Here is a 27,559-nt window from a genome sequence, read left to right as displayed (position 1 = left end):
AGCATCTGCAGCAGGCCCTGCTTTGACCTTTCTTTTGCTGTAGTGAGTGTGGTTGGGAGAAGGCAGCCATAGAGTCATCTCCAGCTCCTCACCCCAGGGAGCTCCATTCACTTTGAGCTGGGGGGCTGATCTGGAGCCTCAGAAGGGGTCAGCATGGTGCTCGTTCTTCAGGCACCCCCATGGGGAGCTCAGCTTCATGAGGCCTAGTTCCTTCCAGCTGCCACCCTGGGGCTCCTACATCGCTAGTGTCGATGTCGTGCTGAGAGCCGGCCCCTCTCGGCCTCCTCCTGACCTTGCTTCTCTGCAGGGATGCGCCCGCTGCACTATGCTGCCTGGCAGGGGAGGGTGGAGCCGGTCCACCTGCTGCTGCGGGCAGCCGCCTCGGTCAACATGGCGTCACTGGATGGGCAGATCCCCCTGCATTTGTCTGCGCAGTACGGGCACTACGAGGTGGTGAGTAAGGGAGCCTGGGGAGAGAGGTGACGGAGGCTGTGGGAGCCCAGGTGCCCTCAGAGGCACGTGTGCCCGGTCCCGAATCTCCTGGTGCCCCTCACCCAGATTTCCACAGGCCTATCCCCTGTGCCAGCTGGTTGGCAGTGTGGTGACATTGGGTCACTTAGCGGTGATGTAGCATTGGGCTGCCTCCAGGCTTTGGCCCCACAAGAGACCCAGACTCCGCTCCTGGCGTGACTGCTTCCTCCCGGCTTGTGAGGGAGGGACAATCTCTTTGGGGAGGCCCTCGCGCCACTTTCCCACAAACCGCCTCTGCCTGGTCTAACCCTGGAGGGGGCTCAGCCCAGCAGTCCTGCCTGGGAGGGGAGATGCAGCCACGGGGCTGTGGAAATGGGGAAAGGGAGCAGGCCTTTCAGAAGGGGACAGGGAGCTCTTCACAGGCACCGGGGAGCACGCCTTAGGCTGCTGTCCCAACAGGGCCTGTCCGAGGGAGGGGTGGAGGTAGGAGCCGTAGGAAGAGGGGAATAGTTGAATGGGGGTGTCAGGAGGCTGCTTGCTGGATGGAGCATGATCGCCAGCCTTCCTGCATTGCTCCCTTACATGTCCGTTACTCCTCTGCAGTCAGAAATGCTGCTCCAGCACCAGTCCAACCCGTGTCTCATCAATAAGGCGAAGAAAACCCCCCTGGACCTGGCCTGTGAGTTTGGCCGGCTTAAGGTAAAGGACAGCTTGCCTGCAAACTGTGCAGAGCCGCTCTGTTACACCATCCCAGTCGTTCCTGACTGAGGCACTGTATTAGGGCTCATCTCTCTTCCCCTTCACAATAACAATACTACAAGGAACTGGCCAATGCACCACTGCCCTCCGCTGGATGGGATCAGAACTCCTCGGTGCATGTCCTAGGCCAGGGATCTCAAACTCAAATCACCATGAGGGCCACATGAGGACTAGTACGTTGGCCCGAGGGCCGCATCACTGAAACCTTTTCATATAAAGGGACAAAAGCCCCATCCCCCCACCCCACCCCCGCTGCCCCCACTCCACTCCTTCCATGCGGCCCCGCCTCTTCCCACCCTTCCCCGCCCCCATTCCAACCCCTTCCCCAAAGTCCCCACCCCAACTCCGCCCCATCCCTGACCCTATTCCAACCCCTTCCCCAAATCCCCACCCGTGCCCTGCCTCTTCTCCGCCTCCTCCCCTGAGCATGTGGCCCCCCCGCTCCTCCCCCCTCCCTCCTGGAAAGCACTAAGCGCCGCCAAACAGCTGTTTGGCAGCGGGAAGTGCCTGGAGGTAGGCAGAGGAGCGGGGACACGGCGTGGTGGGGGAGGGTTGAGGGGAGCTTGGTGGCTGCAGGAAATAACTCTGGGGGGGGGAGGGGCCGCGTGTTTGAGACCCCTGTCCTAGGCCCTGTGGTGCTAGCTACTGATGGAGGTTCTCCCTTAGCATCATGTGTTGGGGCAGGAAAATCTAGGTTCTCTCCCTGCTGTGGCTGTGAAGCTCCATGTGACGGCCAGCGCTTTGTCCTTCGATAGCTCCTTCCACCCCAAGGGGTTTTACAAACAGCATGTCCACCCCTGAGGGAGGAGAGTATCATTAGCTCCATTTTACCCATGGGGAAAACGGAGCTACAAAGAGGGGCCAGTGGCAGAGCCCGGATAGAATCCGAGTCCTCTGCTCCAAGCATGGGATGCTGCTCCGCAACCCCCATCTTTCCTCTGCTCCCATTTAAGTCCAGGCTGGTGGCGACCAGACGGGCTGAGCCTTCCTAATCTCCACAGGCGCTGAGGGGGCAGGCTCAACACAGCTGTGTTTGCGGGCCTGGGATTCCAACCTGGCCGGGCTCGAGGGATTCCTGTCTCGGCTGCTTGGGACAGGTGCACGGGTCGCTCTGCATTGCTGGGGCAGGAAGGCTCCCCCCACCCCGTGGGAGCTCAGCAAGCCTACAGAAACACACCCCTGCCATTCACTGCTGTAAGGGGGCCCAGCCAGTGGGACGGCACTGAAAGCGTGCAGCCAGCTCAATGGAGCAGCCACGGACTGTTTCGCTCTCACCCTGGGGGCGGCAGGGGGCCGTTTTTGTTTCTGTCATTATAAATAGTGCTGTAAAAACAGCCCCGCTCTAGGCATCTGGGCTGCCCCAAGATACCAATAATTCCCCTTCTGTGTGGGCGTCTCCGGCAGGCCAGGCCAGGGCACGTCTGGGCCTCGGAATCCCTGGCCCTTGGGCCACCGTCTGAAAGAGGGTATCAGGAAAGCAATTCATTACTGCAATGACTGCTAGGGGCTTCAGGGATAGCTGGGCTCTGCCCTTCTCTGGTCCCCCTCTGCTGAGGCTCTCTCAGCACTGGCCATGCACGTGGGGCTGGATCTGGGAGGGGCAGTCCAGGAAGTCCCTTCCTGCCCTTTGGAATGGGGCCAGCTTAGCCATCCACCTGCTGCTGCAGGGCTCCTGGGGAGAGTGGCAGGGGTTCATGTGCTCTCCTTTCCATGCTCCCCATCGTTCACCCATCTCTCGCCCACCCTAGGTTGCCCAGTTGCTGCTGAACAGCCACATGTGTGTTGCGCTCCTGGAGGGTCAGTCCAAAGACACTAGTGACCCCAACTACACCACCCCTCTGCACCTGGCAGCCAAGAACGGGCACAAGGAGATAATCAGGTAACGGACAGCACTCCAGCCACTGGCCTCACCCTGCCCCAAACCTGCCAGCCATGAGTTTCCTAACCTGCATAAGCCCGTAGCAGCGTCCACTGCTGATGCACCGTGCCAGACTCTCCTCCTGCCGCTCCATTCCCCAGAGATCCCCATATGCTGCCCTTTGCTTGCCCCAGTCCTAGCCTTGGAGCTCTTTTTCCATGGGGCTTCGGGCCTTCTACCCCAGACCCCCCTGTCCATCACTGGTCCCACGGGCTCCCTCCAGTTCTCACCCTATGCAATTGGAATTGACATTTGGCTTTGGTATCCGGTGAACCCAAATCACCTCATGATTTTACCCTGGTTGAGACAAGAGATTTGCCCTGCCCCACCCCAAGCCCTGACTCTGCCTGCTGTCCAGCTTCCTTGCCTCACTGCCCACCCTGTCCTCCTGGCTCATAGTGCCCACTTCCTCCTTCTAAACCACCACGGCTTATTCACCCCCCACCCCGCCCCCAGGCAGCTGCTGAAAGCTGGGATTGAGATCAACAGGCAGACAAAGACGGGCACGGCCCTGCACGAGGCAGCGCTCTACGGCAAGACGGAGGTGGTGCGCCTGCTGCTGGAGGTGAGCTGACAGGCCCTCACGGGGAGGAAGGGGAGCGGTACCTCAGCTACCAAATCTGCAGCCCCTAGGAGAGATGAGAGCGATCCACTATAAGAGACAGCAGCTGGTGACAGAGGGAGAGAGACGATGGCTCAGCTCTGGAGGGCAATGGGGGAGGAGAGGTGTAGCCCAGGGCTTGGTTCTGAGGGGATGACTGAGGGGCAGGGGAAGATGCAGCCTGTAGCCTGACTGCAGTGGCTGGTGGGGGACAAGGGACAGAACCTCCCTCCATCAGTGCAGCTTCTGGGACTCGTTCCTGTCCTGGTCCTGCTCCCACTTCCTCTTAGTCCCCCCAAACTGCCAGTGATAGCTGGTGAGAGAAGATGGGGGCTCTTCTCCCCCAGGCCTCTGAATGCTGGGCCCCCTGCTCCCCCAGAAGGGGTCTGGGTCTGCTGCACAGGAGGTGCTGACCTGCCTGTAGGCTGCCTCCCCAGCAGCAGTTCTAGTGTGAGGCATGGTGTCCCCTGAGTGGCTGCCCAATGGCCCCCGCACTGATGGGGTCTCTGCTGGCTCCCCCACGGGCAGGGTGGCGTAGATGTGAACATCCGAAACACCTACAACCAGACGGCCCTGGACATCGTGAACCAGTTCACCACCTCGCACGCCAGCAAGGACATCAAGCAACTGCTGAGAGGTGAGCTGGGTCTAAGCGTAATGCCAGGCTCTGTTCCACATGCTCTGTAATCCCATGGGCAGAACCAGGAGCCCTGCTGTGGGGAGCTGATTGCCCGGCTCTCACCTGGCAGGGAGAAAACCTTTCTATGGGGGCGTGCGTGGCAACATCCCAACCCTCTTCCAAACAGGCCCTCAGCTAACCTGACTTTGAGTGTTCATGTGAGGGGCTTCAATACCTATATACGCATGCACTGGGGTTCCGTCTTTGGTGGGGACAGCAGGGGACTGAGTCCCTGGCTGTGCTATTAATGTTCGTTCTCTTTCTCTCTCTCTCTTTCTCTCTTTTCCTGTCCCCTGCCCTGTCCCCACGCGTCTCCCATGCTCTTTCTTCCCTCTTTCCCTTCTCTTCAGAGGCATCAGGAATTCTGAAAGTCCGAGCTTTAAAAGATTTCTGGAACCTCCATGACCCCACTGCTCTCAACATCCGGGCAGGAGATATCATCACGGTGAGCAATCACCTGCAGCTGCACAGAGACCATGGCTAATAATAAAACTCCCCCACAGCCAAGGACCCTGTATGTTCCCAACAGCACCTCCTGCTGGGCACAGCTGGGAGCTCCCCCACAGCCAGGGACCCTGCACGTTCTCTACAGCACCTCCTGCTGGGTGTGGCTGGGAGTTGCCCATAGCCAGGGCTCCTGTATTACGCCATGCTCTGGCTCCTGCTGGTGCTGGGACACCTGTTAAGGAGTCTCTCCCTTGGGGGCCTAACACTCTCATGCCTGGTGCCTCACACAGGTCCTGGAGCAGCATTCTGACGGGCGCTGGAAGGGGCACATCCACGACACTCAAAAAGGCACTGATCGAGTCGGCTACTTCCCTCCCTCCATCGTCGAGGTCATCAGCAAGCGGACAGGTCAGTAACACACACACCGTCCTGGAGTGCATGGGGGGGAGGGTAGGCATATCTCTGACCTGGACTTCTCCCACCCTCACTACCACCCACCCCCTCCCTGGACCCAGCAGCCAGTGGGAAGTGGCAGGGGTGTGGCTGTCTGACAGCGCCCCCTCTGGCCTGGAGGACTGGTAGCGCAGCAGATATGGACAATAGCTTCAGATGGGCTTAAGTGAGCTGAATCCTAGTCCCTAGGTGGGAGCAGATGCCCCTTTGTTTACAGGGGGAATAAGTCTGGTGTCAGCGCAGTCCCTGTGGAGGCTGGGTCCATGTCCCTGCAGCAGCCCACAACTCATCCTAGCACTGGAGCAGCAGAGCTGGCTGCAGGTCAGGAGGGTGGAGCTGAGGGGGGTCCCTAGGCGTCAGGTCTGAGCTGAGGTGCGGCTGTGTGGGGAGCTCAGGACTACGAGCATTAGGCCAAGCTGGGGTGCATTGGCAAGGAGGAGTTAGCTGAGTCGGGTGTCCTGGGGCCCAGGCCTGGCCTAAGCATTAACATCTGTTCCTAGTGCGTTAAGACAGGAATGATGGAGTCAGGCCCCGTTCTCAGGGCCAGGGAAACTCTGGTACAGTCCTGGCTCTGCCCCAGGTTTGCCAGCTGCACTCTCACCCACATGATACCTTCCTCTGCACAGCCCCACCCCCCACAGGCACAGTGCTGGGGTATTTCTGGACCCTGCTGTGACTGATGCTGCCCACTCCCCTTCCACACACTCTGCTCTTACACGAGTGTTTTGTCTTTAAATGCAGGCATGACTCTTCCCCGCTTGGTGCCAGCACACCAGCGCCAAGGCATTGCCGCCCCTCCCGGCGGGCTGCAGCCACTCCCAGGTGATGCTCCTCAGCAGGCACCCCTCAGCCTCCCTACTGCCTACGGCCACCTCACCTTAACCAGGACGGCCCCGGAGCCTGAGAACTCAGGTCAGGGTCGCTGCTGGGAAGGGCTGGACAGGGGCTCGTGTCCGGGAGCCCTTCCCCCCAACACCCCTCCCAAGAGATGGAGAAAATCCCCTTCTGGCTCCAAGCGGGAAATTAAAGCAAAGCAGCAGCCTCAGGGAAAACACAGCTCAGGGGACTGTAGAGGTCATTGACCCATAGATACCCCCCCATCCAGCCACACACCTGCCATGGCTGCCCTCCACCAGACCTCTTCCCACCTACCCACCCTTCCAGCCTTTTTTCTACAAACGGGATTGTCCTGTGTGCGCTAAGGAACGGTGAACAGCTGAGTGATTCTCTGTGCCCCAGGGAGGGTTGAGGGTCTTGTGGAGGTTGGGCCCTATGCCAATGGCAGGCAGCAGAGTCTGGACAGTGCACCTCATGCCAAAGCATGTGGGTCTCTGCACTGGAAACACCATGCCCTGTGCAGGTGCCAGTTCCCTTCCTCTGGTCCCACAGCATCCTCTCTGCAGGGAATGGGAGTGCTGCGGCTTAGTCCATGCCCTGCCCCGGCGCTGAGGGGCTACAGGGATTGGGAGGTGCCAGCCCCAGGATGTCAGGCACCTTCTCCAGCATTCAGTTACATGGGCCCCGATGCCTCTTCTCTCTCCATAACAGCAGGAGACAGGAACAGCGTGGGCAGTGAGGGCAGCATTGGCAGCATTCGCAGCGCCGGCAGCGGGCAGAGCACTGATGGCAACAACGGGCAGAGCACCAGTATCCTCATTGAGAACGCCACGGTAGGAGGGCAGATACACAGTGCCTGCTGCTCTGTGTCCAGGGAGCAGAGCAAGTCTCACGAGAGGTTTAAGGTCCAAGGGGGCCTGGGTCCACTAGAACCCCAGGGCTACTCTCAACTCCCCACCGGCTTTCTGAGCCTTGATTGCCTTTCTCTAGCCCCTCTGGGCTCCTTGAGCTGCCCCTTACAGTCCCATGGGTTCATACTGACCCAGGCCATAGGGCCCTCCCCGTTCTCTTTTTAACCCACCCTCTCCACCAGTGATTTGGATGTCCCAGGCCAGTTTCTCTGAGCCGACAGCTTGGTGGTTTGTAGCAGCAAACCGAGCGTCGGGGAACATGTCGATATTGCACATACTTGTGTTGGAACTGGCGTGACCCTTGCAAGGGGCCAGTCTTGCTAAAACCACCCAGATGGAGAGGAGCCTTTGGAAATGCAGCCCTGCCACAGGGACGCACAGGGTTTGAGACTATCACTGTGCCAGGGATGCAGAGCTGAGTGAGCTCAGGGAGGATCTCCCTCAGACAGGAGTAGTAGGGCCTTTATCCTCTAGCTGTAGCCCCCAAAGAGGTTCCTGGGCATGGTTGACTGCATAGGTTCCCAGGGCCCTGTTCTCCTGTTGCAGGATACACAGACCTCCTGTCAAGAACAAGGCCTCAGGGCAGGGCTCTTACCCCAGGCTGTGCAAGGCAGTCCCAGTGCTGTCACCCCTGTGACATCCCTTCCTCTCTGCTGCTGTGTGAGAATTGCTCAGGGGCTGACCAGATACACCCAGTGCAAAGTCGCAAGTCCAGACCCACCATGTAAGACCCTTCTGATTGTCTCTTCTCTCTTATGAAGCCGCTGCCCCCTGGTGGTGAGGACCTACAACTGCACCTCTTAGGATCAAATAGCCAGAATGGGCAGCTGAACTCCTTGACAGGTAAGGAGGGAGACTTCAGGAAGAAACACGGGCGGTGGCTTGGAGTAAGTCAGAGCCACCCTCCATCCCCCACTGCCCTTACAGCTCCGAGCCAGTGTACCAGGCTCACCACCCCCAGCCCTTCAGGCTTCCCCAGCAGAGGGGCAGATACTCACTCTCAGGCCTTTCTTGGCAAGACGAAGCCCTTAGCATGTCCCACTACTGCAGAGCCCAGCACTTGGCACCACGGAGCGGAACACACCTTGCCCTGCTGCTGCAGGGGATGGCACTGCATTGACATTGGAGGGTGCTTGCAGCTCGTTCTAGGCTGTTTTTCCTTTTACAATAAAATTGTGGTGGAAGGGAGGGGAAGGGTCTGGTCTAGGGTTAAGTAAAGGAGCGGGGATCAGGATATCAGGGTTCTATTCCCAGCTCTACCCTAATCTTGCTATAAGACTGTAAGTCACATCTCTTCTATCAGCTTTGGCGTCCCCCTCTATAAAATGGGGGAGAGATTTGCCTTCCTGCCTCCAAGGGTGTAAGGACGGTGCCTTGGTGCCCTCCCCCCAAGTGAGACGGCTACGGAAATGCTGTTATACCTCTCCACACTTAACACTCAGTCACTGTTTGCATTTGGTATTTTCTATTGTTAGAAAATGTAGGGGCTGAGGAGAGCTTGCTGAATGCCCCCTTGCTGCTGTTCCGAGGCCCGCTTCCTCTCCAGTAGCAGGGGAGGGGAGGGAATACTTTCCCCGCTCTGCTCCCAGCCTGCTCAGGGATGGTATCAGCTGCAAGAGACAAATTGTGTTTTGAGATCAGACAAACCAGTCTGCCGAGCTCACTCTGGGCTGCTGCCAGGTGCATGGGGGTCAGAGCTAGGTGAAGGCTCTGGGTCTCTCTCATGCTTTGGAGGAGTTGGACGCAGAGGAGGCTTTGAAGTGGGTATAAGACATCCTGCTCCAACAGCTGCAGCACATGGCTGGCAAGCAGGACACCTGGGGTCTGTGCTCTGCTGCTGGCTCACTGGGTGACCTTGTTTGTTAGCACCCCTACCTTCCTCACTGCAGCAGGCCTGAGAGTTCTGCCCCAGCAGAGGGTTAACGAGCTGTGGTGCAAGGTGCTCTGAACTATTCACACTACAGGGCAAAATGTTCAGCTCCTCCCAGGCCCACCGTCTCTCTCCCCAATGGGTCTCCTCCTCTGGCCCATTCCAGTAACTACCGCCCCCTCTCTCTCTGCTCAGGAACCCTTGGGCGCCAGAACCTGACCAACTGTAACGCCAGCAACAGGATCTTCTCTCACCAATACCTCCGCCCTGAACAGCTCTTGGAGGGAAAGGTACCTGGGCCCCTGAGAAGGGCTTCAATGCTACAAATTGGGGGTGAATATTTTAGAGCAGGGGCCCAGGCCTGGCCAACCCATGGGCTCACATTTTAAGCAGCTGCTACCTTTGACTCACTGGCATGGGGGAAGCCATGGTGAAACGGCCACCTCTCACGTGAGTCCCTCCACAGGCACACGTAGCAGCAGGGGCTGAAGAACACTACAGGGCATGGGGGCAGAGAAGCAGGGGTCTGGTACAGTCCAGCTCTTTCAGAATGCTCTTGCCCTATTCCTTTTATTCCAGCCAGTTTGACAGTATAGGGGTGGGAGTCATTGTCCCCGTCCCAAGGGGACGTGCTGCATTGTACAGAGCAGCCTGGAACGTTTCTGCCCCTCCCCAGCCCATGCAGCCACCGTCATGGGCTGTTCTGTGTCGGCTTCTCTCTCCAGGATGCAGAAGCCATTTACAACTGGCTGAGCGAGTTCCAGCTGGAGTTCTACACGGCCAACTTCCTCAATGCTGGTTATGACGTCCCCACCATCAGCCGCATGACCCCAGAGGTAAGGTCAGGCAGGTTCAGGGGCTACTGGTGAGAGCATGGCCCCAAAGAACAGGGCAGTGCCAGGGTCCAAAGGCAGGGGCCCAGCCACTGCTGCTTGCCTTTTCCAGTGACTGGCACCACACCTTAGACTGTGGCTGTCGGAGAGTCCCTGCCATTCCCTCTCTTTAGCTGGTATTTCTAGAGCATCCATTGCTATAGTACCAGCACTAACCCGTGCATCTCCAAGGCATTCCCTCCACACTGAAGTGGGAGCTGCTGACTCCTTGCACTACATCAGCTAAGTTTTGAGCATCCCCATTAATGAAGGCAATCACTATGTTTGTTTTAGGACCTAACAGCCATTGGGGTGACTAAGCCGGGGCACAGAAAGAAAATCTCCACTGAGATTGGGCAGCTCAGCATTGCAGAGTGGCTGCCAAATTACATTCCTGTGAGTATTTCTTGTACTTTGCACCAGCATTATGGGTGCCCTGAGGCTGTTCTCAGGCACAGATACTGGGCTCTGGGCCCTGTGAGACTGTGCGCTTTTCCCTGGGGTTGTGGCTGGCACAGGTTCCCACTGTGTGTAAATGAGGCAGCAGGCCCAGCAGACTCAAGTGCAGGTTTTAACGAGAGTCCACAGTGGGTCATGCAGCCAGCCACGCAAAAGCAGCAGGGGGTATGGAGGGAAGAGCCTTGAGTGAACTGACAGTGATGGCTACATGGGCATCCTGCTGTGACATCCCTTCATCCCTGTAACAGCGCAGGGATGGCCTAGCCTAGGCAGAGAGCTGCTCGCATGGAGCAATCTGGGACACTCCCAGGTGTGTGGAAGTGTCTCAAAGGGCAGCAGGGAATGCAATGCCTAGTTCTCTCACAAGGCAAGTAGGAAAGAGCCATCCGTTGCTGGGATGCTAATGAAAATTGTCCCTGTTGCTGTTCTCTTTAGGCGGACCTGATGGAGTGGCTGAGCGCCATTGGGCTGCCCCAGTACCATAAGAAGCTGGTGAGCAATGGCTACGACTCCATCAGCATCGTAACAGACCTGACATGGGAGGACCTGCAGGAGATTGGCATCAACAAGCTGGGTGAGTTGCTGGGACTGCTCAGCAGCCATAAGGGTGGAGAGCAGCTCAATCTGTCAGTCAGGTGTAGAAGGGTGGAGCCTCTGCCCTCTATGATGCTGGCTAAAATCCAGCCCATACTGTGGTAACTGCAAGGTCTGACGACATCCTGTGTGCAAAGGTCTCAGTGTAGTAGCCAGTGCTCAGGGGTCCACAGCATTAAAACCACAATTGTCCTTCCTGTTGGGCCACGGAAACTGAACTCTCCTTTCGCTCCTTTGCCACCTGCAGGCCACCAGAAGAAGATCATGCTGGCTGTCAAGAAGCTGACAGACATCCGCAAGAACTTGAACCAAGCCGACACCAAACTGGCAAGACGCAAAATCCCTGGGGCCCTGGACATAGTCACCATTGAGTCTGTTGAGAATGGAGAGTCCCAGTCTCCGCACACGCCCAAGATGATAACCTTCCAGGACAGCGAGCTGAGCTATGAGCTCCAAACAGCCATGTCCAACAGCTGCCAGGAAACGCTCCCCATGAAGAACACTCAGGGGATGTCACGGAGTCAGGAGAGCATTGGAGTGCGCTCCAGAGGGTCAGGGCATTCTCAGGACAACATGTTGTCCAAGACCATCCTCTCCAGCCATTCCCAGGAGAGCCTGGGCAGCGGCAGCAGCGGGCACTCCTCCACGCAGCCCCGGCAGAAGGAGAATGCGGACGTTCTGCCAGGGAGACCTAACCAAGATAATTACGGGAAGGTTATTACCAAGCTGACCACCCAAGAGGGACTGAATGGTTACTCCAATGGGTGTGGAGGAAGCCCTCTGAAAGAGAGGAACCTCCCCGAAGGGACAGATCAGTACCAGCGGCCTGTGGCTCAGAAAGGCAGCGTTCCACTGTTACAGCCATCCAACTCTCTACCAGCAGCAACCCCCTGCACCCCACCGCAGACGCCCAACAAGGGCACAGCACCCTATGTCTTCATGTATCCTCACATCTCCTTGAAATCCCCCGGTGTTCCTGAGCAGCCCAAGAACCCAGCTCACCTGTACCCCCAGTTCTCCTCGACCCCGAGGAGCAACCTCCAGTCATCAGCTCAGAAAGCTTTCTCCTATCTCCATTCCCACTGCAGTGGCACAGAATCACCATACATGTCTCCAAAGCCTGGTGCCACCCTGGGCTCCTGGCAGGCTGGAGAACAGCAAAATGGAGACACCTTCAAATACAAGAAGCGCTCTCACAGCCTGAACCGCTACGCTCTGTCGGATGGCGAGCATGAGAAGGAGGAGGGAGTCACCAGCACCCTAGGCTCCTACGCCACCCTCACCAGGCGCCCGGGACGGAGCCAAGTGCCACGCACCTATCTGCAGTCAGACAGCAAGGTCGTTCGCAGCCAGTCCTTCGCCATCCGGGCGAAGAGGAAAGGGCCTCCACCCCCACCACCTAAGCGCCTGAGCTCTGTCTCCAGTGCCCAAGCTATGGAGGCAGAGGGGGAGCAGGGTCTGGAATCAGAAAGGCAGCCAGCTGTTGCCCAAGATTCGGTGGATGTGGCTCCCTCACCATGGCTGGGCACCAGCAATGCAGGCACCAGCCAAACAGTGAAGAGCATAGCTGCAATGCTCGAGGTGCCCACCGTAGGTGGGAGTCCACCAAAGCCTCTTCTGTTACAAAAGCCCCCAACTCCAGATCACGAGCTAGTTTCTAAAGCAGGCTCAGATGGTCAGCCCTGTGGAGCCAGGATCTCTGAAGGCTCCTGCAGCATGAGGCTCTCGGATAACGAGAGAGACGCCTTTGGAAACAACAGGCCCCGCCGTCGCACATTCAGCGAACCTAGTGTCACCACGATGGAGGCCTTGCAAAGCAGCCTGGAGGACGTCCAGTCTGACACAGAGGAGGAGCGGAGACCTGGCCCAGAGGACTGTGAGATCTCGTCGTCGTCCTCTCAGAACAGCTCCAGTGAGTGCATTCCATTTGCAGAAGAAGGCAACTTAACCATCAAACAGCGACCAAAGCCTACCGGGCAACACAAGGCAGAAGCTACCAGCCGGGACTCTGAGTCCAGCTCCCCGACAGCTGCTGATGTGGGGCCTCCCTGCTCCTCTGCTGGGAAGGAGCTGGGAGGAACCACAGAAAAAGAGTTGGAAGTGCTGGAATTCAACCTCACTGAGTCTGACACGGTGAAGCGGAGGCCCCGGTGCAAGGAGAGGGAGCCACTCCAGACTCTGCTAAAAGTGTTCAGCTTGGCTGGCCAGAGCCAGGCTCTTGCGAGTCCGCCCCCACAATATGCACAGGACCAAGCCGTGAGCATCATGGGCCCAGCGCTACAAGTGCCGGAGCCGGAGCCCGGGGGGAACGGAGACGGTTTTGATGACGACAGAGTGGAATTCAGAATTGCTGAGATTGAGAAGAGCATCCTGTCTCTGGAGAAGGGGGTCAAAAAGCCTCCACTTTCTCTGAAATCAGCCAGCCCTGGGGAGCTGCATGAGGGTGCTGTCTGCCTGAGGACCTCACCTGTAGGGCCAGGTACATGCAACATGGTATTCGTATTCAGAGTGAACTAAAAGCTCCTCCTCGGGGGGGCGCTGTACGGAATACAGTGGGGTGGGGCAGCTGTCAGCTACATCCCTTCCATGTGTGTGTGTGCTCCCAGAGCCGATGTACACCACATGGGGCCAGGACTGAACTAGGTTTTATCTGTTCCCTTCCAGATGCCTCAGCCAAGCACACGTCCGTTGCTTCTACGAAGCTGGTATTTTCAGGGCCAAAAACGATTTATCAGCAAGTCCTGCAGCCCTCCCGGAATACCATCGCCCCCTGGGCAACTGCCGAGATGGCACCAGAGGTGGCAGGATCCACTGCTGTTGCCTGCCCATCGAAGCTGGAGATTGGCAACAAGGCAGTCTTGAGCAGCGGGATGCCCATTTTTATGAAGCCTTTGAGTGCTGCTCCGGATGCAGCCCTGGCTCAGCAGAGACTGGAACAGACCAACTCCTCCCTGGCAGCTGCACTGCAGGCTGCTGAGAAAAAAATAACAGCCGAGGAGTTGGACAGGTGAGGGAACAGCCCTGGGGGGAGAGCAGGGCCGAGTGGGTAAGTTATCCCTCAGCCACATATTCCTCAAGAGTGCCTAGAAACACTTGGGCCAGGTTCTTTTTCAACTTCCTCCTCCGCTGGGCCAAGGGTCCATCAACCTCTGTCATGGCACTGTTAAAACATGGTTCCATTGTGCAGGGGGGGCCCATGAATGCTAGTCCCATTCCTGAGCTGTGCACAGGGCAAGGCTTTGAGCAATGGTTGGGTCCAACCAACACCTTGGTTTGGGGGAGGCACTGGGGCCCCCGGGGCAGTGTTGGCTTCACAGGGCACCAAGGCCTTCACTTGTCACATGGCCTTACCTATCCTGCCTTTTCTTTCTTTCCTTCTCAGTCACTACGGGGCTACGCACTCGGCTAATAACATCCTGGAAGACATCAGCAACATGTTCGATGACCTAGCTGACCAGCTGGACGCCATGCTGGACTGAGACTTGGTCCCCTGCCACTCATCCCCAGTTGCTGTGCTAATGCCTGAAGGGGGATTTCCCTGAACTCTGCCCAGGGATTGCTACAGCTGCTCTGATCCTTCTCCCTCCTGCACTTTAGGGCTTGGAGTGTGCACCTCCCTCACCTTTCCTGGCCTACTCAGGGCATCCCAATGGACTGGAGACCCAGCAGCCCAGTCACAGCCCCAATGTCCCTTTGTAGCTGCAGGAGACAAGAACAAGGAAGATGCAGCTACACCTTTCCACCCTCAGCAGAGTTTGAGTGCAGCAACGCTCACTCCTGGGTGTCCAGCCTCCCCCAAGAAATGAGCTCAGCTGCTGGCTGCGAAGAGCTCTGCTTCTTCAGGGGCCTTTTCCTCACTAGCCCCAGTGTGGAGTCCTGCCTCTTATTATTTAAACCCTGCCAACAGCATGTTGGGGGAGAGGACCTCCCTGGGCAGGCACAGCAGAGCCAAGCACTTAATGCGCAGCCCCAGCAGGGCCTGTCAGCTGCTGAAATAAGACGGGACTTGTTGCAGCTTGGGAGCTCTCTGGGTGAGAAGAAAGCTGCCTGCTTTCTTTGGTGCTTTTTAAGCACATCAGTGTAAGGCAGCGTGTAATCCAAGTGGATTTAAATCCCCACAGCAGTGCCCTCAGAGCCGCCCTGGGACAGCGCTGGCACAGTCTGTACCCCATAAAGGAGCAAACAGGCTCAACACTTCACAACAGCTTTGTCAGGAAATTAAGATCTACCTGACCTGCTTCCTGCATGGATTCATTCCTGGTTAAAAGAAAAGGAGTACTTGTGGCACCTTAGAGACTAACATTTATTTGAGCTACAGCTCACTTCATCGGATGCATGCTCAAATAAATTTGTTAGTCTCGAAGTTGCCACAAGTACTCCTTTTCTTTTTGCGGATACAGACTAACACAGCTGCTACTCTGATTCCTGGTTAAATGGCTCCTAGCCGAAGACTGGGATGAGCATGTTTTGGGGTAGTCAGTGCCAGCCTGGCTAGAGCATGTTGCTACAGCTGAGGGTGCCCTCTGCTGGCTCGAGATCCCTACCCACACCCTCCGCAGTATTGCATATCCAGTCACTTGGGCAGGAACAGGTTGTTTTCTTGTGGCAAACACATTCTCTTCTTTCCATGTGACTACTCCCAGCTCCAAGCAGGGAGGGAGATAGACCTGGAACAAGACTCCAAAGCTGAGTTGGAAGCAAAGATTTTTTTTTTAAATGCTAGCAGCATTTGGCAACCTGTGAAGATGCTTCTTAACCCTACTAAACACTGACCAGCTTCTAGAAGAATGGAGCTAGAAACGACCTCACTGCACTAAGTTAGTTTTAGCTCCCTGACAGCTACTGTAAATAGAAGTTGGACTCACCCACATCGACAGGGCTGAAGCAAAGGAATGGCAGCCACAATTTTTTCATTCCTAGCAGCAGTTAGATCTGGATTGCTTTAAGAACAAATTTTTCTTGAAGGATCTGTATGGGGTCACCTGAAATGCCAAAACTAATTAATGCACCAGAGCAATAGAAGGGAAAACTTGCACATTTTGTACTAAGGGGTCATTTGTTGCAAAAACCACCAAGCAAATCTAACTTTTTAAAATTAAAGCTAAATTATGGAGGTGACTGAAGGAAGCAGCAGCCTTCTTCATCCCCCAGGGAAATCTGCACCTCAAACTATTAGACTGTTTACAGTATCAACTCTCCCTACACTAGAAAGAGAGCAGCCCCTTGTAAAATCCACCCACCCCAGCCCATGTATTTCTCAGCGATCTACTCATTTGTGTGGTAACCATTTGTACCATGATCCCTATTGGCCAGAGATGGAATTCATGCCAACCTGGCCTCTATGGAAAAACACAACTTGTCAGTTGGCAAGGCTGGGCTGTAGATTTGATGCTAACCCATCTTGGCCCTAGCTAGTCAGTATCTTTGTACATTACGTTGCCTGAAATACCGCCGTGTGTGAAACCGCAAGTGCTACAAAAGTGAACTTTTAAAAATAGCTGCAACCAGTGGCACTTTATAAAAAGGTTTAAAAATAAATCTTTTTAAAAGGGGTGTTTGTGTCCCACGAGTTGACTTGGGACTAGTCCAACATTTTCAATGTTGATAAACTGTAAATGTGTTTTTTTTTTAAAGACAAAATGTATATATTTTAAATGTGATTATATATTTACTAACCAGATTTCAAGGTGTCATTATCTAGGGACAGGGATAAAAGAGACACTGGGGTAGAGCTGCATTACTCTGAGCCACCACAGGGGCAGCAGAGTGCTGTTCTTACAGTCAATAACAGAATTACATATTTGTTTTTCTCTCAGAGGAATGCTTATTTTTCAAGTTCTAGATCTTTATTTTAAAGATATTGTATGCTGTGTAAATTATGTATGGGCATGACTGTGTCTAACCAATTCCTGTTCTGTGCAGCCAGGGAGCTAGGGAAAAAATTAGTCCACGTAATCGCCAGTCTGACAGATTTTAAACCATCTGGACTGTTTGCGTTAATTATGCAGTTTGTTTTCCACTAACATCAATTAAGACTTAATTCTATTAAACAGTGGGGCTTTTTTCCCCTTTGATAGTTCTGCCTAATTGACTCAGTTGTCTCTTTCATGTTAATACTATTGTCCACTTGCTCTCTCTGATGGTGTCTCCAGGGACAAAATCTTGCCCTTGACTTCAGTGGGACTAAGATTTGACCTTACATGTTACCCCTGTAGGGTGGTCAAAAGTAAGGGAATTGATGGCACAGAGTAATGGTTAGAGCACTGGGCTGGAAGCCAGAACTCCTGGCTTATCATGCAACAGTGAAACAAGTCACATCCTTATCTACATTTTCAAGGCAAGAAAATACTTCCCTCCTAATCCATTTTGAGATCAATGTCCAGCACTGTTACAATGCTGCAGTCTTGCTGAGCAACGCATAGCTGGTGGCCCAAGCCCAACCCTGCTTGGTCTCTACTAATCCATTTTTCTCCACTTTTCCCAGTACCCACTTGCCTCAGCTCCAGCCAGTCCTTCACCTTCCCCCTCTTGACTCCAACACCACTAAGACTCCTCTTCTCTAGCACCTTTCACCCAGGACCAAAGTGATTCAGACATTAACTAGGCCTCACAACAGCTGCTTGGCCAAGTTCATTACTAGAGTAACTGATTACTGCAGCTGTAGTTAGTACAGTGCTCTCGGATCCAGTGGAATGAGAAGTGCTAGGCAAATAGTTATTCTGCAGAACAGAGGCACACAGATATGAAGCTATTTGCCCAAGGGCAACCTGCGACCCAGTGGCAGAGCCAGGAATGGAAACCCAAAGTGCCAAGCTCCTTTGACCACACTGCCTCCCACTACACAATGAATCAGTTTCTCAGAGGGGAACCAAGCTACATAACCCCTCCCCCACAGAGCATGGAAGCTCTCACTAGTATCCACTCAACCAACTGAAAGCAAGCTCCCTCTCCCTGATGCACAGTATCAGACAATCATTTATTGCCATTCATACATTGGGTGCTTGTGTTTTTATACAATTTACAAGTTTTAATACAAATCAAAAAATTTTTTACATACATCCAAAAAATTTTAATTTTCAATATAAAATATACACCATTTAAAAACATTTTGATGTAGGAAATTCCTTTCCAAAGCCGTGCACTCATGCCTTTCCAAAACCCTGGTTAGCTAAGAGGGGAGGAGGGGTGTGAGGTGACAAGGCCTGTACAGAGACAAAGGCGACTACCAAAAAGGCTCAACTCTAACATTTTGGCTCCATCTGAGTCAAACCAGGGAGGGAGAGAGTGTCAAGAGGGAAGTATTTTCAGAGTGATCACCACAGAAAAGGAAATCTACAGGATATGCCCCCTCTAGAAGAGAGACTGGCCAGCTCTGAGCTTTGGCAGCTGCTGCCTTTAAAATCACACTATAAAACATCTGGGGAAACAAAACAAGCTAAGATCTCAGATCCTTGAGAACAAAATTGTGCAGTTTTAAGTGTGACTCTGGCAGTGGGAGGCTTCATGTTTGTGTCTGACTCCTGTTCAAATCAGCTCAGCTTGCAAGTAAAGAGAGAGGTTTTTCCCACCTGCTAACCCTGCAAATTCACCCTGAGATCTGAAAGTCAAGCTTGGTTCTTGCTGTCTCAGGCATCACCAATTTTGCAATTTAAATAAGTGTCCATGCCAAGGCAGAATCCAGCTCACTCTCCTGGAGCTATGTCAGCCCTGCACGTCTAAAAAGAGTAAAAATAATAGAAGGCTTAGTCTAGTCTGTAAAAGGAGCAGATGTAACTGGCTACACACAGACAGCCAGCTACTAGAGTACGAAAGGACTGGTTTTACATTGGAACGACATAGTACAACCCCATAATGGCTGTTGATCAGAGTTCCCAGCCATCTTGTTATCCCCAACAGCTCTGAGCTTGGAGATGCAGACTGTAATCTTTTTAAAGTTCTCTAGTTAGCTCCCTCCAGCTACCCCCTTTGGGCCTTGTCTACACTAGGCAATCATGTCTACTAGTATGTTTTAACTAACACAATGTTAGACATGATTTTTCCTTCAACCTGGACAAGTACAGTTGTGTTCAAATGTGTGAACCCCAGTATTCACCAAAATAGGCCAATACGTTTTTAAAACATGCTTTGTTCCTGTCTACACTAGGTGCCAAGTCATGTTTAGCATCACACTTATCAATTCACATGTCTAACATGATACAATTTCCCAACTTAGCCAAGGCACCTGCTAGACTGTACTGGAAAGGCAGAGCCTCCTTCACTTACTGTATCTGACCAAGTTCATGCTTGCAGTGACAAATTGTTAAGGCCCAGAGCAGAATGCCACCTAACCCCACCCTCCCATTCACAAAACCATACCCTAGCTATTCCAGTATATTTACTCTGACAGTGGTGCTCACACATACCCCCATTCTTCCCCCAGTACCTATTTGAGATATTGGGGCTTGGGGATGTTGCTTAGAATCGATCATCCTTGGTTTTGTTACTGCTCTTATTGAGACACATGGCCAACAAGGGGGAGCAACAGGGAACTGGCTTAGGGGGTCTCCACCCTCCCAGTCTGTCAGGAAATGATCAACAGCTACTACTCTGCTCCAGGCCCAAGGTGACATCTGTGTTTTGTGAAGTTACTATGGAAGCACAGATGGAGCCAGGATTTGCCTAACTTGGTCTGGTCTCCAAGCCTGGGAAGGAATAAATTTCAGCACTGGGAGTGGTCTGTTAAATAGGCCCACGAATTCCAGTCTGTAGCCAGAGCCAGCACCAGCTCTGTGTAAAGGTGCAAGGTGGCTCCTGCAACCCCAGGCTCCTCTGCATTGGGACTTTTTACCACTGCTGTAGCCTGAGTCTGTGCAAATGTGCTGTGCTAGTGCACATAATGCCTTGCACCGGTGTGGCATGGGATAGACAAGCCCTCCCATGAAGCTCTCTCCAAGTTTAGAGGGATGCGGTCCACATGGGAGTTCCCTTGCAGTAGGTCAGGAGGTGGGGAAGCAGAATGGCACAGCTAACCCCTAAAGAACCAATTTTCCTACAACCAGAAGCCATGAGGAAAAGCTGCAAGGGTGGTGCTCAAAGGGTGGAATGGAAACATAGCTGTGGGGAGGGGGATATTTTGAAACACTAGTACAAAAGGACATGATCAGAGGGAATTACACTTCTGGGAAGGCAGCCATTTCCCGCCCTGCTCGTCATTCACAATTCCAAGCAGCAGGGAGATCCTGTTGCCTGCCTGTAAACACACCTGCTTCTAGGAAAGGCTGGGGGCCCCTGAAATCAGAGTCAGCTGCAGACACCGTGCCTGGGGCAGGCAGCTTAGCTTAGCCAGATGCATCCCCCAGCCTCAGACAGGTCTGCCTAAGCAGGATGGTCACAGCGAGGGTGATCTGCATGAGTCAGTGAAAGACTAGAAATCCACCATCATGAGGGAGACAACAGTAAAGCTGCCTTGTTTGCGGCTGGCATTAAGGGAGTCTCCCCTGATGCACGAAAGCTGGCCAGGCCAAGAAGATTATCAAAGCTGGACCACTTTGGCGTGGTCCCCAAAGGGCACTCCCTGACCTCCTGAAGGCAGGCAGGGCTTGGGCTCTCATGCAGATAGTTGTTAGAAATACCCCCGGGGGCAGGGGAGCCTCCATCATGAGATTCAAATAGAGACTCTGCTTCCCCACTATTTGGGGCCCCAGCAAGCCGCATTTGGACCATGCCACTTTCCAGTTGTGCTGCAAGTATGCCCACCGTCCACTAGAGGGCAGGCCTGACTGCCACCAGAGACACTAGGTGGCTTCCATGATGCAGTGTGGGGCCCCGGGGAGCCTGAGCAGAGCCAGCTTTGGAGAAAGGCTGCTTCCAAACAGTAGCACTCACAGAATGGCAGTAGACTCAAGGCTCTGATCCAGGAGAGCGTAGGGAAGGGCGGCCAAGATGGGAGATGGGGAGGGCACATACATACAACATAAAATCCTTTAACAAAAGGGCAAAACGGCAGAAAGAGGGTTTTCAATGGGGTTTTCTTATACCAGCAGCTCTGGATTTCCCCCCCATCAACCCCTCCCTCTCCCAACAGACTCAGCAGCCATGCCAGGGCCCTGATCTGCACAGACACAGCTGATCCTGGAGGAAGAGTCCACAAGGGGAAATTGCTTCATTTCCATGTCATCAGGGTACTAAAAATAAATAAATAAAAGGAACAGCAGCCTGCAGGGCAGCCAGAGCTCCCCGCTCCCCTGGAGCGCTGCAATGGGGTAAGGGGCCTCAAACCTGCTCCTGGGCACAGCTACAGCAGTGGCTTCTCTCTCTAAGGTCCTGTCGCTGTTTGGTGAGGAGCCCTGAGGGGTCCACATGTGTAAGGGAAGCCTTGCGAAGCCTCCAGCGCTACCACTCTTGCCACGCAGGTCAAGGCTGTATGGGGACAGGAGCATATGTCCCTCACCCCACGCGGCATCTCCACAGGACTCCTGCTGCCGCGGTTCAAAATGGAGAATTCATCCCCAGTTTGGTTTCAAACTGCAGCTTCTGCCTCTTTTGGTAACGGACCCGCACCCTGGAAAGGACAGAAAGGAAGAGCAGCACGTTAGGGAAGAGGGGCAAGTCCTGCAGCTCACAGAGCAACCCACCCTTGAGAACAAGGGCACCCAAACGTCCAGAGCCCAAGCTGCGGGCCCTCTGTAGCCAGCCGGCCCTGCACACTGCAGCAATGCACCTGGTCCCTGCAGCATGCTGCTTACGTAATGGCATGGCCATATATTCCACATTATTCTTCTTCATCCTGTTTCTTACGCATCATCTCAGCCCAAGAACCGGCCAGGAGCTGGGGCGGAACAGGTCGGCAGGCTCCCCTCCCACTGCCGTTCCTTACCGGATTTCGTGGAGTTTGACGATCTCGTTGACAATTACCACGAGGATGAGGGAGTGGAAACCCAAGAGCCATGAGACCAGGGAGATGTGAACATCATTAAAGGTTAATGGAGAGTCTAAGTTTGTCCACAGCTTCAGATCCAGAGCCGTCTGCATCACCTGACCCAGCAACCTAATTCAATGAATGGAGACAGCAAGGCTTAGACATGCCCACATGCCTCCTGGAATCAGTGATGTAGGGCTCAGGCCCAAGTACGCCTGTTCCTGCAACATTATACAAGGTACGTGCCCTTCTGCTGAAAGGATCAAACTAGAACCTGCCCCAGTGTCCCGGATCCCACGCTGCTGAACTTGTTTCCCACCGTGCTTAGCCATTTCATGGGAGTCTTTGTACAGATAGTACTGGGGTAAGTGTCCGGAGCTGTCGGGAGCCTGCTGAACTAAAGACAGGCCCTGCCCCTCCCTGCCGTATGTAATGGCAGCCCCTGCCCCTCCCTGTGCTGTTCAGCACCTGATGATACTCACACAACACCCACAGTTAGGGTCCACCATCTGTTAGTGAAGGGGCTTTTCTTCCAGAGAGGTTTGGTGCGATGGACGTGGGTGATGGATATAAACACTGAGGAGAGAGATGGACGTGATTTTAGTTGCCACCACAGATGGACGGGGAGAAGGGCTCTGCCCCAAGATCTAGCCTGAACTGAAGCGATACTGGTCTGATTCCCCCACACCCTTTCTTCCATGCAAGCATCATGAGGCGCTTCCCAAACAGCCTCACCTCAACGTGAAGCAGGCAAGAGTTACCCATGTTTTGCTGGTGGAGAAACTGAGGCACAGACCTGCCCACGATCACTCAGTGCAGCAGTGTCAGAACCAGGCTTAGAGGCTGGTTCTTCAACTATCTGGGCTCTAACCACAGGATGACACTGCACTGCTAACATGCAGGAACCAGAGTGGGCCCCGAAAGCACAGGGATCAGCACTGAAAAGTTAAGCAAAAGAAGTGGGAGAGGCATGGGTCACAGTTAGGGGCTCCCCAATTTAACCCCAGGCCTTCTTCAGAGGCAAGCCACAGCCCGACAGACAGACAGACACGTGGCCAGACACAGAACTTTGTGGAGTGCATGTAATGCTTTGGGGCTCAGAATTCTCCAGATTACAGCGCTTGCACCTCCTCCCAGCAGAGGTTACCCACTTGCAACACTCCCTATTTGCATTCTTGCATTATCCTGACTGTAAGGGTTAACAGTACCGATAACTTCGCACACTTTCAGCAGAGCTCCCCAAAGAATAGCTCCACAATGCTGACTGCCTCTCTCAACACAGATGTGTGGCCCAGTGATACTACAGGTCCCAGTATGCAATGCTCTTGCCCGCATCAAGCAGCCAGAATGGTTGGCTCAAGATGCAGCACTGCATGCTGCAGTCTGTTGCGTCCAGGGATCCTTAAAGTGGAGAATAGAGGCAATCTGTGCTATTTCATTCAGATTAGATGTAGTTCTTGGGCTCCTGGCAGGACACTAACTTAGCACTCAGTTGGGCTGCCCTTGTTCTAACAGGGAGCACAACCATCTCGTGTCAGCAGCTTGGGAGAAAGCTGAAACTGAATCACAGAAGTGTACGACTGGAAGGGACCTCAATAGGTCATCTAGTCTGGTCCCCTGCACTCAAGATAGGACTACATAACGAGACCATCCCTGGCAGGTGTTTGTCTAACCTGTTCTTAAAAATCTCCGATGATGGAGGTTCCACAACCTCCCTAGACAATTTGTTCCAGTGCTTAACTACCCTGACAGGAAGCTTTTCCTAATCTCCAGCCTAAACCTCCCTGGCTGCGATTTAAGCCCATTGCTTCTTGTCCTGTCCTCAGAGGTTAATGAGAACATTTTTTTCTCCCTCCTCCTTGTAACAACCTTTTATGTACTTGAAAACTGTTATTGTGTCCCCTCTCAGTCTTCTCTTCTCCAGACTAAACAAACCCAATTTTTTCAATCTTTCTTCATAGGTCATGTTTTCTAGACCTTTACTCATTTTTATTGCTCTCCTCTGGACTTTCTCCAGTTCATCCCCATCTTTCCTGAAATGTGGCACCCAGAACTGGACACAATACTCCAGCTGAGGCCTTATCAGTGCTGAGTAGAGTAGAAGAATTACTTGTCGTGTCTTGCTTACAACACGCCTGCTAATACAAGCCAAGGAAGCGTATAGTCCCCATAGTACAGAGACCCAAATCCACTGGAAACAGAGACTTACCAGTGTGCAAAACAATCAGACCTGCTGTGAGCTTCTGCGCTAAGAGGAGAGCGTTGGAAAACTCTCCAAACCAGTCAGGGGCACCATCAGCATTGCTGGGAAATTAAATTGGTCACTGAGAGTCATTGCTTAGGACAAAACTCAAAGATACAGGTGTGCTTAATGATTCAGGCTGCCTCCACTCCCCACGTATAGTTACAGGGATGGGCTCCTCCTCCTGGATCCCTGGGGGAAAGAAGTAAGAGACCGCCCCTTCTCAATGTAGGGCATGGGGAGCACAGGGAGCTGGAGAGCCAGCCTCCTCTCCATGTGGGGGAGTAGGAATTCTAGGAATCAGAGGCAGGAAACCCAGGATCACACTGCACCAGTAGGATTTAGATAGCTTCAGTGTACATCAGGCAAAACATGCCGTCAGGGCCCTGCCCCAGAGAGCTTACAGTCTAGGCCCCAGGGATAGTGACAAAGAACCTGATGGGGGTTGGGGGCTATTTGGAGGACGAGGATTTGACATACACTACCTGGGAGGCTGCTCCAGCAAAGTGGGTCCATGAGAAAGAGCAGGGAAGCAGCCCAGAGAAAAACAAAGATGGAGCATAGGGAATGCAAGGAGTTGGGGGAAGTGGAAGGATGGCAGGATGAGGTGTGTGCTGTGGCAGTGTCTGTTCCTCACCTATACACCATGATGGAGGAGCAGGCGCTGAGGTTGAGGCTGGTGGCGTTCATCCCTTTGCAGGATTCGTGCAGCGTGAACCCAAAGCAGACAAGGCAGGAGCAGATGGTCAGGCTGAATTTCAGCAGGAAGCAGAGCAGGAAGTAATGCTGAGTCTGTGAACAGGGAGCAGCAAAAGCCAGCCAGTCATTCAGGAGACTGGCCTGGAATCAGAGGCATTTACTCCATTTCAGCCTTTCCTCCCAGCTTTCTACAGTCTCCCCTGCTCTTGAGACACTACAATAGACTCATGAGCTTGAGATGCAGCAAGGATCTCCGTGCCCCAGCCTCGATGACAGCAGCAAGAGGCTGCACCATCAGGACCCAGCCAAGACATTGGCAGCCCCAAAAAGGACACTGGCTGCCAGGGCTTCCCTTCATCCTGTCGCCATCAAAGGATGGCGATGATGTGAGCCAAGTCAACAGGACAGAACTTGCAAACTGGGCAGCTGGAAAGCACTTGAGCCTCCCGTGACTGCTCCCCAGTCCTGGATAACCTTGGGTGGGAAGTGCAAGCTGTTCCCATCCAACACGCTTCCTACCTTTTTAGGAATGGAGGTTAAATTTTTCCCAGTTGCCATGGACATGACGGAGCTATGGGGGGGCTTGCCCAGAAGAGACACACTGGGGAAACAGACAGAGGTTAGTCCCGATGGTGTCTCCAACCACACATCACGTCATCCAAAATAGCAGCCCTAGCACTTGAACTAAAGGAGAAGCAAATCTCACTGCCTCTAGCATTAGCATGGAAAACCTCGGCCAGGCCCCAGCCACACAAAGGGCATTTACACAGCATCGTTTGGTTTGCTAAACTCAAAGTGCTCTGACAGTATATTTCTATTTTCTTAGCCCTATACCGAAGCAATCCAGGAAGTGAAAGGTTCAAATGGCAATGGGCAAGCTAACCTCCAGGTGAGTGATTGGGATACATGGCCATATCAGGGATAATCAAGCTGCAGCCCCTCTGGCTGTGCCTGATCATGAGTGCCCTCCACACACAGTGCAGCTCCAACCTTCCCAGCCACCAGGGAAGCTGTAAGGACACTGGAAGAGGTAAAATCTCCCTGCCTTCTATCAGCAAGGAGGGGAACTTGGAGGAATAAAGAACAAACACACCCTCTTGCCTCCTAGCTCACAGGAGCAAGAGAAGAAAGACGAAACATCCCTCATCCCCTTGCAGTACTCATGAGCGCAGGACGAGACAGGGCATATTTAAAGGGTCATTGAAGTCAGAGATGAATAAAGCATCCCTTAGATCATCCATCCCATCGCCCCTGCCAGAGCAACATTGTCACTGAAGGGTCATAGCCACACACCAGACAGACAGCCATACCAGAATTTCCTGATTTCACACTATCATATCAACGTGTGACCTCATGCCCCATGACACTGTGATGCTAAACCTCCCAGCATAGTGCCAGAACAGCTCTCCGGAACCTTATAGCTCCAACTCCCCCAAAGACAGCTCCTCGAGATGAGCACCACTGCTCTCTGCATGTAGCTACACTAAGGGGAAAGGCGTACCCTTACCACATTAGCCAACACGCCGTCACTAGCACACAGGAAATCCTGGGATAGACAAGGCCATTTGCAATTTTCACGTATGATAGCAGGTTGAGGTGAACATCTGGGGAAACCTGTTAAAAGGGCTCCATAACAAAGGGCAGGGCTAACGAAGTCAAGCCACAGACAAGCATTAACAATCTCTCAACATTTCTCCTTTCAGCCAAGGAGCTCACAAGCCCTTTACAGACATTAGTTAACCCTCACAATATCCTTGAGAGGCACTGGCAGATATTAGCCCCATTTTACAGATGGCAAAGCCACAGCAAAGGGAAAAGTATCCAGGGAGATGCCCTTGACTCACTCACCTTAGCAGCGGGTAACAGAAACAGGAGAGCCATAGGATGTCCGTGGTGCTCAGAATGGGCGGCAGCTGTACCAGGCAGGACAGGAACTGAACAAAGAACCATCACAGAGAAAGGCATGATCAGCAAGAGGACTGGGAGAGCAACCACACCCCCACCTGCTTTACCTTGTGCCCCACCCCGGTAAGCGCAGGGACAGGCTGGATACTGCAGAACCTGGATTACTTTGGAGATGCGCTGCAAAGCCCTGCCTGCTGCTCTGGACTGCATGGTGGCAGAGGCTAGAGATGGTCTTCTCTGGGAATAGCAGTGCCTACCCAAGTCCCCAGGCTACAAACACAGGGCAAGAGGGGGCCAAAGAACATTCCTGGCAAGAGGTTAGTTAAAACCCTGCCTACAGTGGAGGAGCAGTCTAGGCCAGGAAGCAACCAGAGTCTTATCATGGCTAGCATAGTAACTGCCCTCATCAAAGAGTGAACATAATCCTATTCATGAACAATCAGCAATGCGTGTAACTGAAACAAGTGTATTGGATACACAGGGTCCCGACCGTAGGAGATGTGTAAACCATGGAGAATGCCAGACCCCACCCTTCCAGGCTGACCCACCCAATTGGGCTACATCCTCACATACCCCCAGCTTTCCTCCCCTAAGCCCCGCGAGGGTGGGGGGCTCACCTGAATGACCACCAGAGTCAGCTGGCACTGCAGCAAGAAGAGGAAACACTTGCGGATCCCGTACGTCGCATGCCTGGCCTGCAAGGAAGCACAAGCCCCCACAGGGCAATCACTGGGAGGGTACCTGCAGCAAGGAGCCCAAAGGGAGCTTATACTCACTTCACATGAAACATCCATGTAGTGATGACCTCGACCCCCCAGGAAATATTTTGGGTGGTTGAGGCACAGTCTCTGGCTGGTATGGGGAGGGTGAAACAGGAGAGGAGAGGGTCTCCAGCTCAGCTATGGAGGATGGTAGGGGTGGAGGTGCAGAATTAAGCCTGGACCT

At 53.7% G+C, this 27,559-nt stretch overlaps 2 protein-coding genes across 14 annotated transcripts in view; one reads left to right on the top strand and one right to left on the bottom strand.

Moving 5' to 3' along the window:
- CASKIN2 (CASK interacting protein 2) overlaps window positions 1–16,924 on the top strand; it is an 85,709-nt gene extending 68,785 nt beyond the window's left edge. For 3 of the 9 annotated variants that reach the window (XM_074972171.1, XM_074972169.1, XM_074972176.1), the window contains 17 exons: window positions 308–453; window positions 1,075–1,170; window positions 2,979–3,109; window positions 3,605–3,713; window positions 4,278–4,386; window positions 4,779–4,873; window positions 5,166–5,283; window positions 6,070–6,240; window positions 6,877–6,998; window positions 7,838–7,919; window positions 9,142–9,236; window positions 9,672–9,782; window positions 10,113–10,214; window positions 10,713–10,851; window positions 11,119–13,350; window positions 13,536–13,878; window positions 14,254–16,924. In XM_074972171.1, the coding sequence (XP_074828272.1) occupies window positions 308–453; window positions 1,075–1,170; window positions 2,979–3,109; window positions 3,605–3,713; window positions 4,278–4,386; window positions 4,779–4,873; window positions 5,166–5,283; window positions 6,070–6,240; window positions 6,877–6,998; window positions 7,838–7,919; window positions 9,142–9,236; window positions 9,672–9,782; window positions 10,113–10,214; window positions 10,713–10,851; window positions 11,119–13,350; window positions 13,536–13,878; window positions 14,254–14,350 (4,298 nt within the window). In that variant the 3' untranslated portion in view covers window positions 14,351–16,924. The remainder of the gene's footprint in view (window positions 1–307; window positions 454–1,074; window positions 1,171–2,978; window positions 3,110–3,604; window positions 3,714–4,277; window positions 4,387–4,778; window positions 4,874–5,165; window positions 5,284–6,069; window positions 6,241–6,876; window positions 6,999–7,837; window positions 7,920–9,141; window positions 9,237–9,671; window positions 9,783–10,112; window positions 10,215–10,712; window positions 10,852–11,118; window positions 13,351–13,535; window positions 13,879–14,253) is intronic. The other 6 variants (XM_074972173.1, XM_074972175.1, XM_074972174.1 and 3 more) reach the window with 6 other exon arrangements.
- A 934-nt stretch (window positions 16,925–17,858) lies between these two features.
- TMEM94 (transmembrane protein 94) overlaps window positions 17,859–27,559 on the bottom strand; it is a 96,193-nt gene continuing 86,492 nt past the window's right edge. For all 5 annotated transcript variants that reach the window (XM_074970584.1, XM_074970587.1, XM_074970586.1 and 2 more), the window contains 8 exons: window positions 27,232–27,309; window positions 26,558–26,643; window positions 25,229–25,310; window positions 24,648–24,802; window positions 23,978–24,072; window positions 22,251–22,344; window positions 21,727–21,897; window positions 17,859–21,411 (listed from right to left, as the gene is read on the bottom strand). In XM_074970584.1, coding sequence (XP_074826685.1) covers window positions 21,339–21,411; window positions 21,727–21,897; window positions 22,251–22,344; window positions 23,978–24,072; window positions 24,648–24,802; window positions 25,229–25,310; window positions 26,558–26,643; window positions 27,232–27,309 — 834 coding nt within the window. In that variant the 3' untranslated portion in view covers window positions 17,859–21,338. The remainder of the gene's footprint in view (window positions 21,412–21,726; window positions 21,898–22,250; window positions 22,345–23,977; window positions 24,073–24,647; window positions 24,803–25,228; window positions 25,311–26,557; window positions 26,644–27,231; window positions 27,310–27,559) is intronic.

Source organism: Natator depressus, chromosome 14 (genome assembly GCF_965152275.1).
Source record: "Natator depressus isolate rNatDep1 chromosome 14, rNatDep2.hap1, whole genome shotgun sequence".
In the NCBI taxonomy this organism is placed as follows: domain Eukaryota; kingdom Metazoa; phylum Chordata; order Testudines; family Cheloniidae; genus Natator; species Natator depressus.
This window is presented reverse-complemented; position numbering and strand designations above follow the sequence as displayed.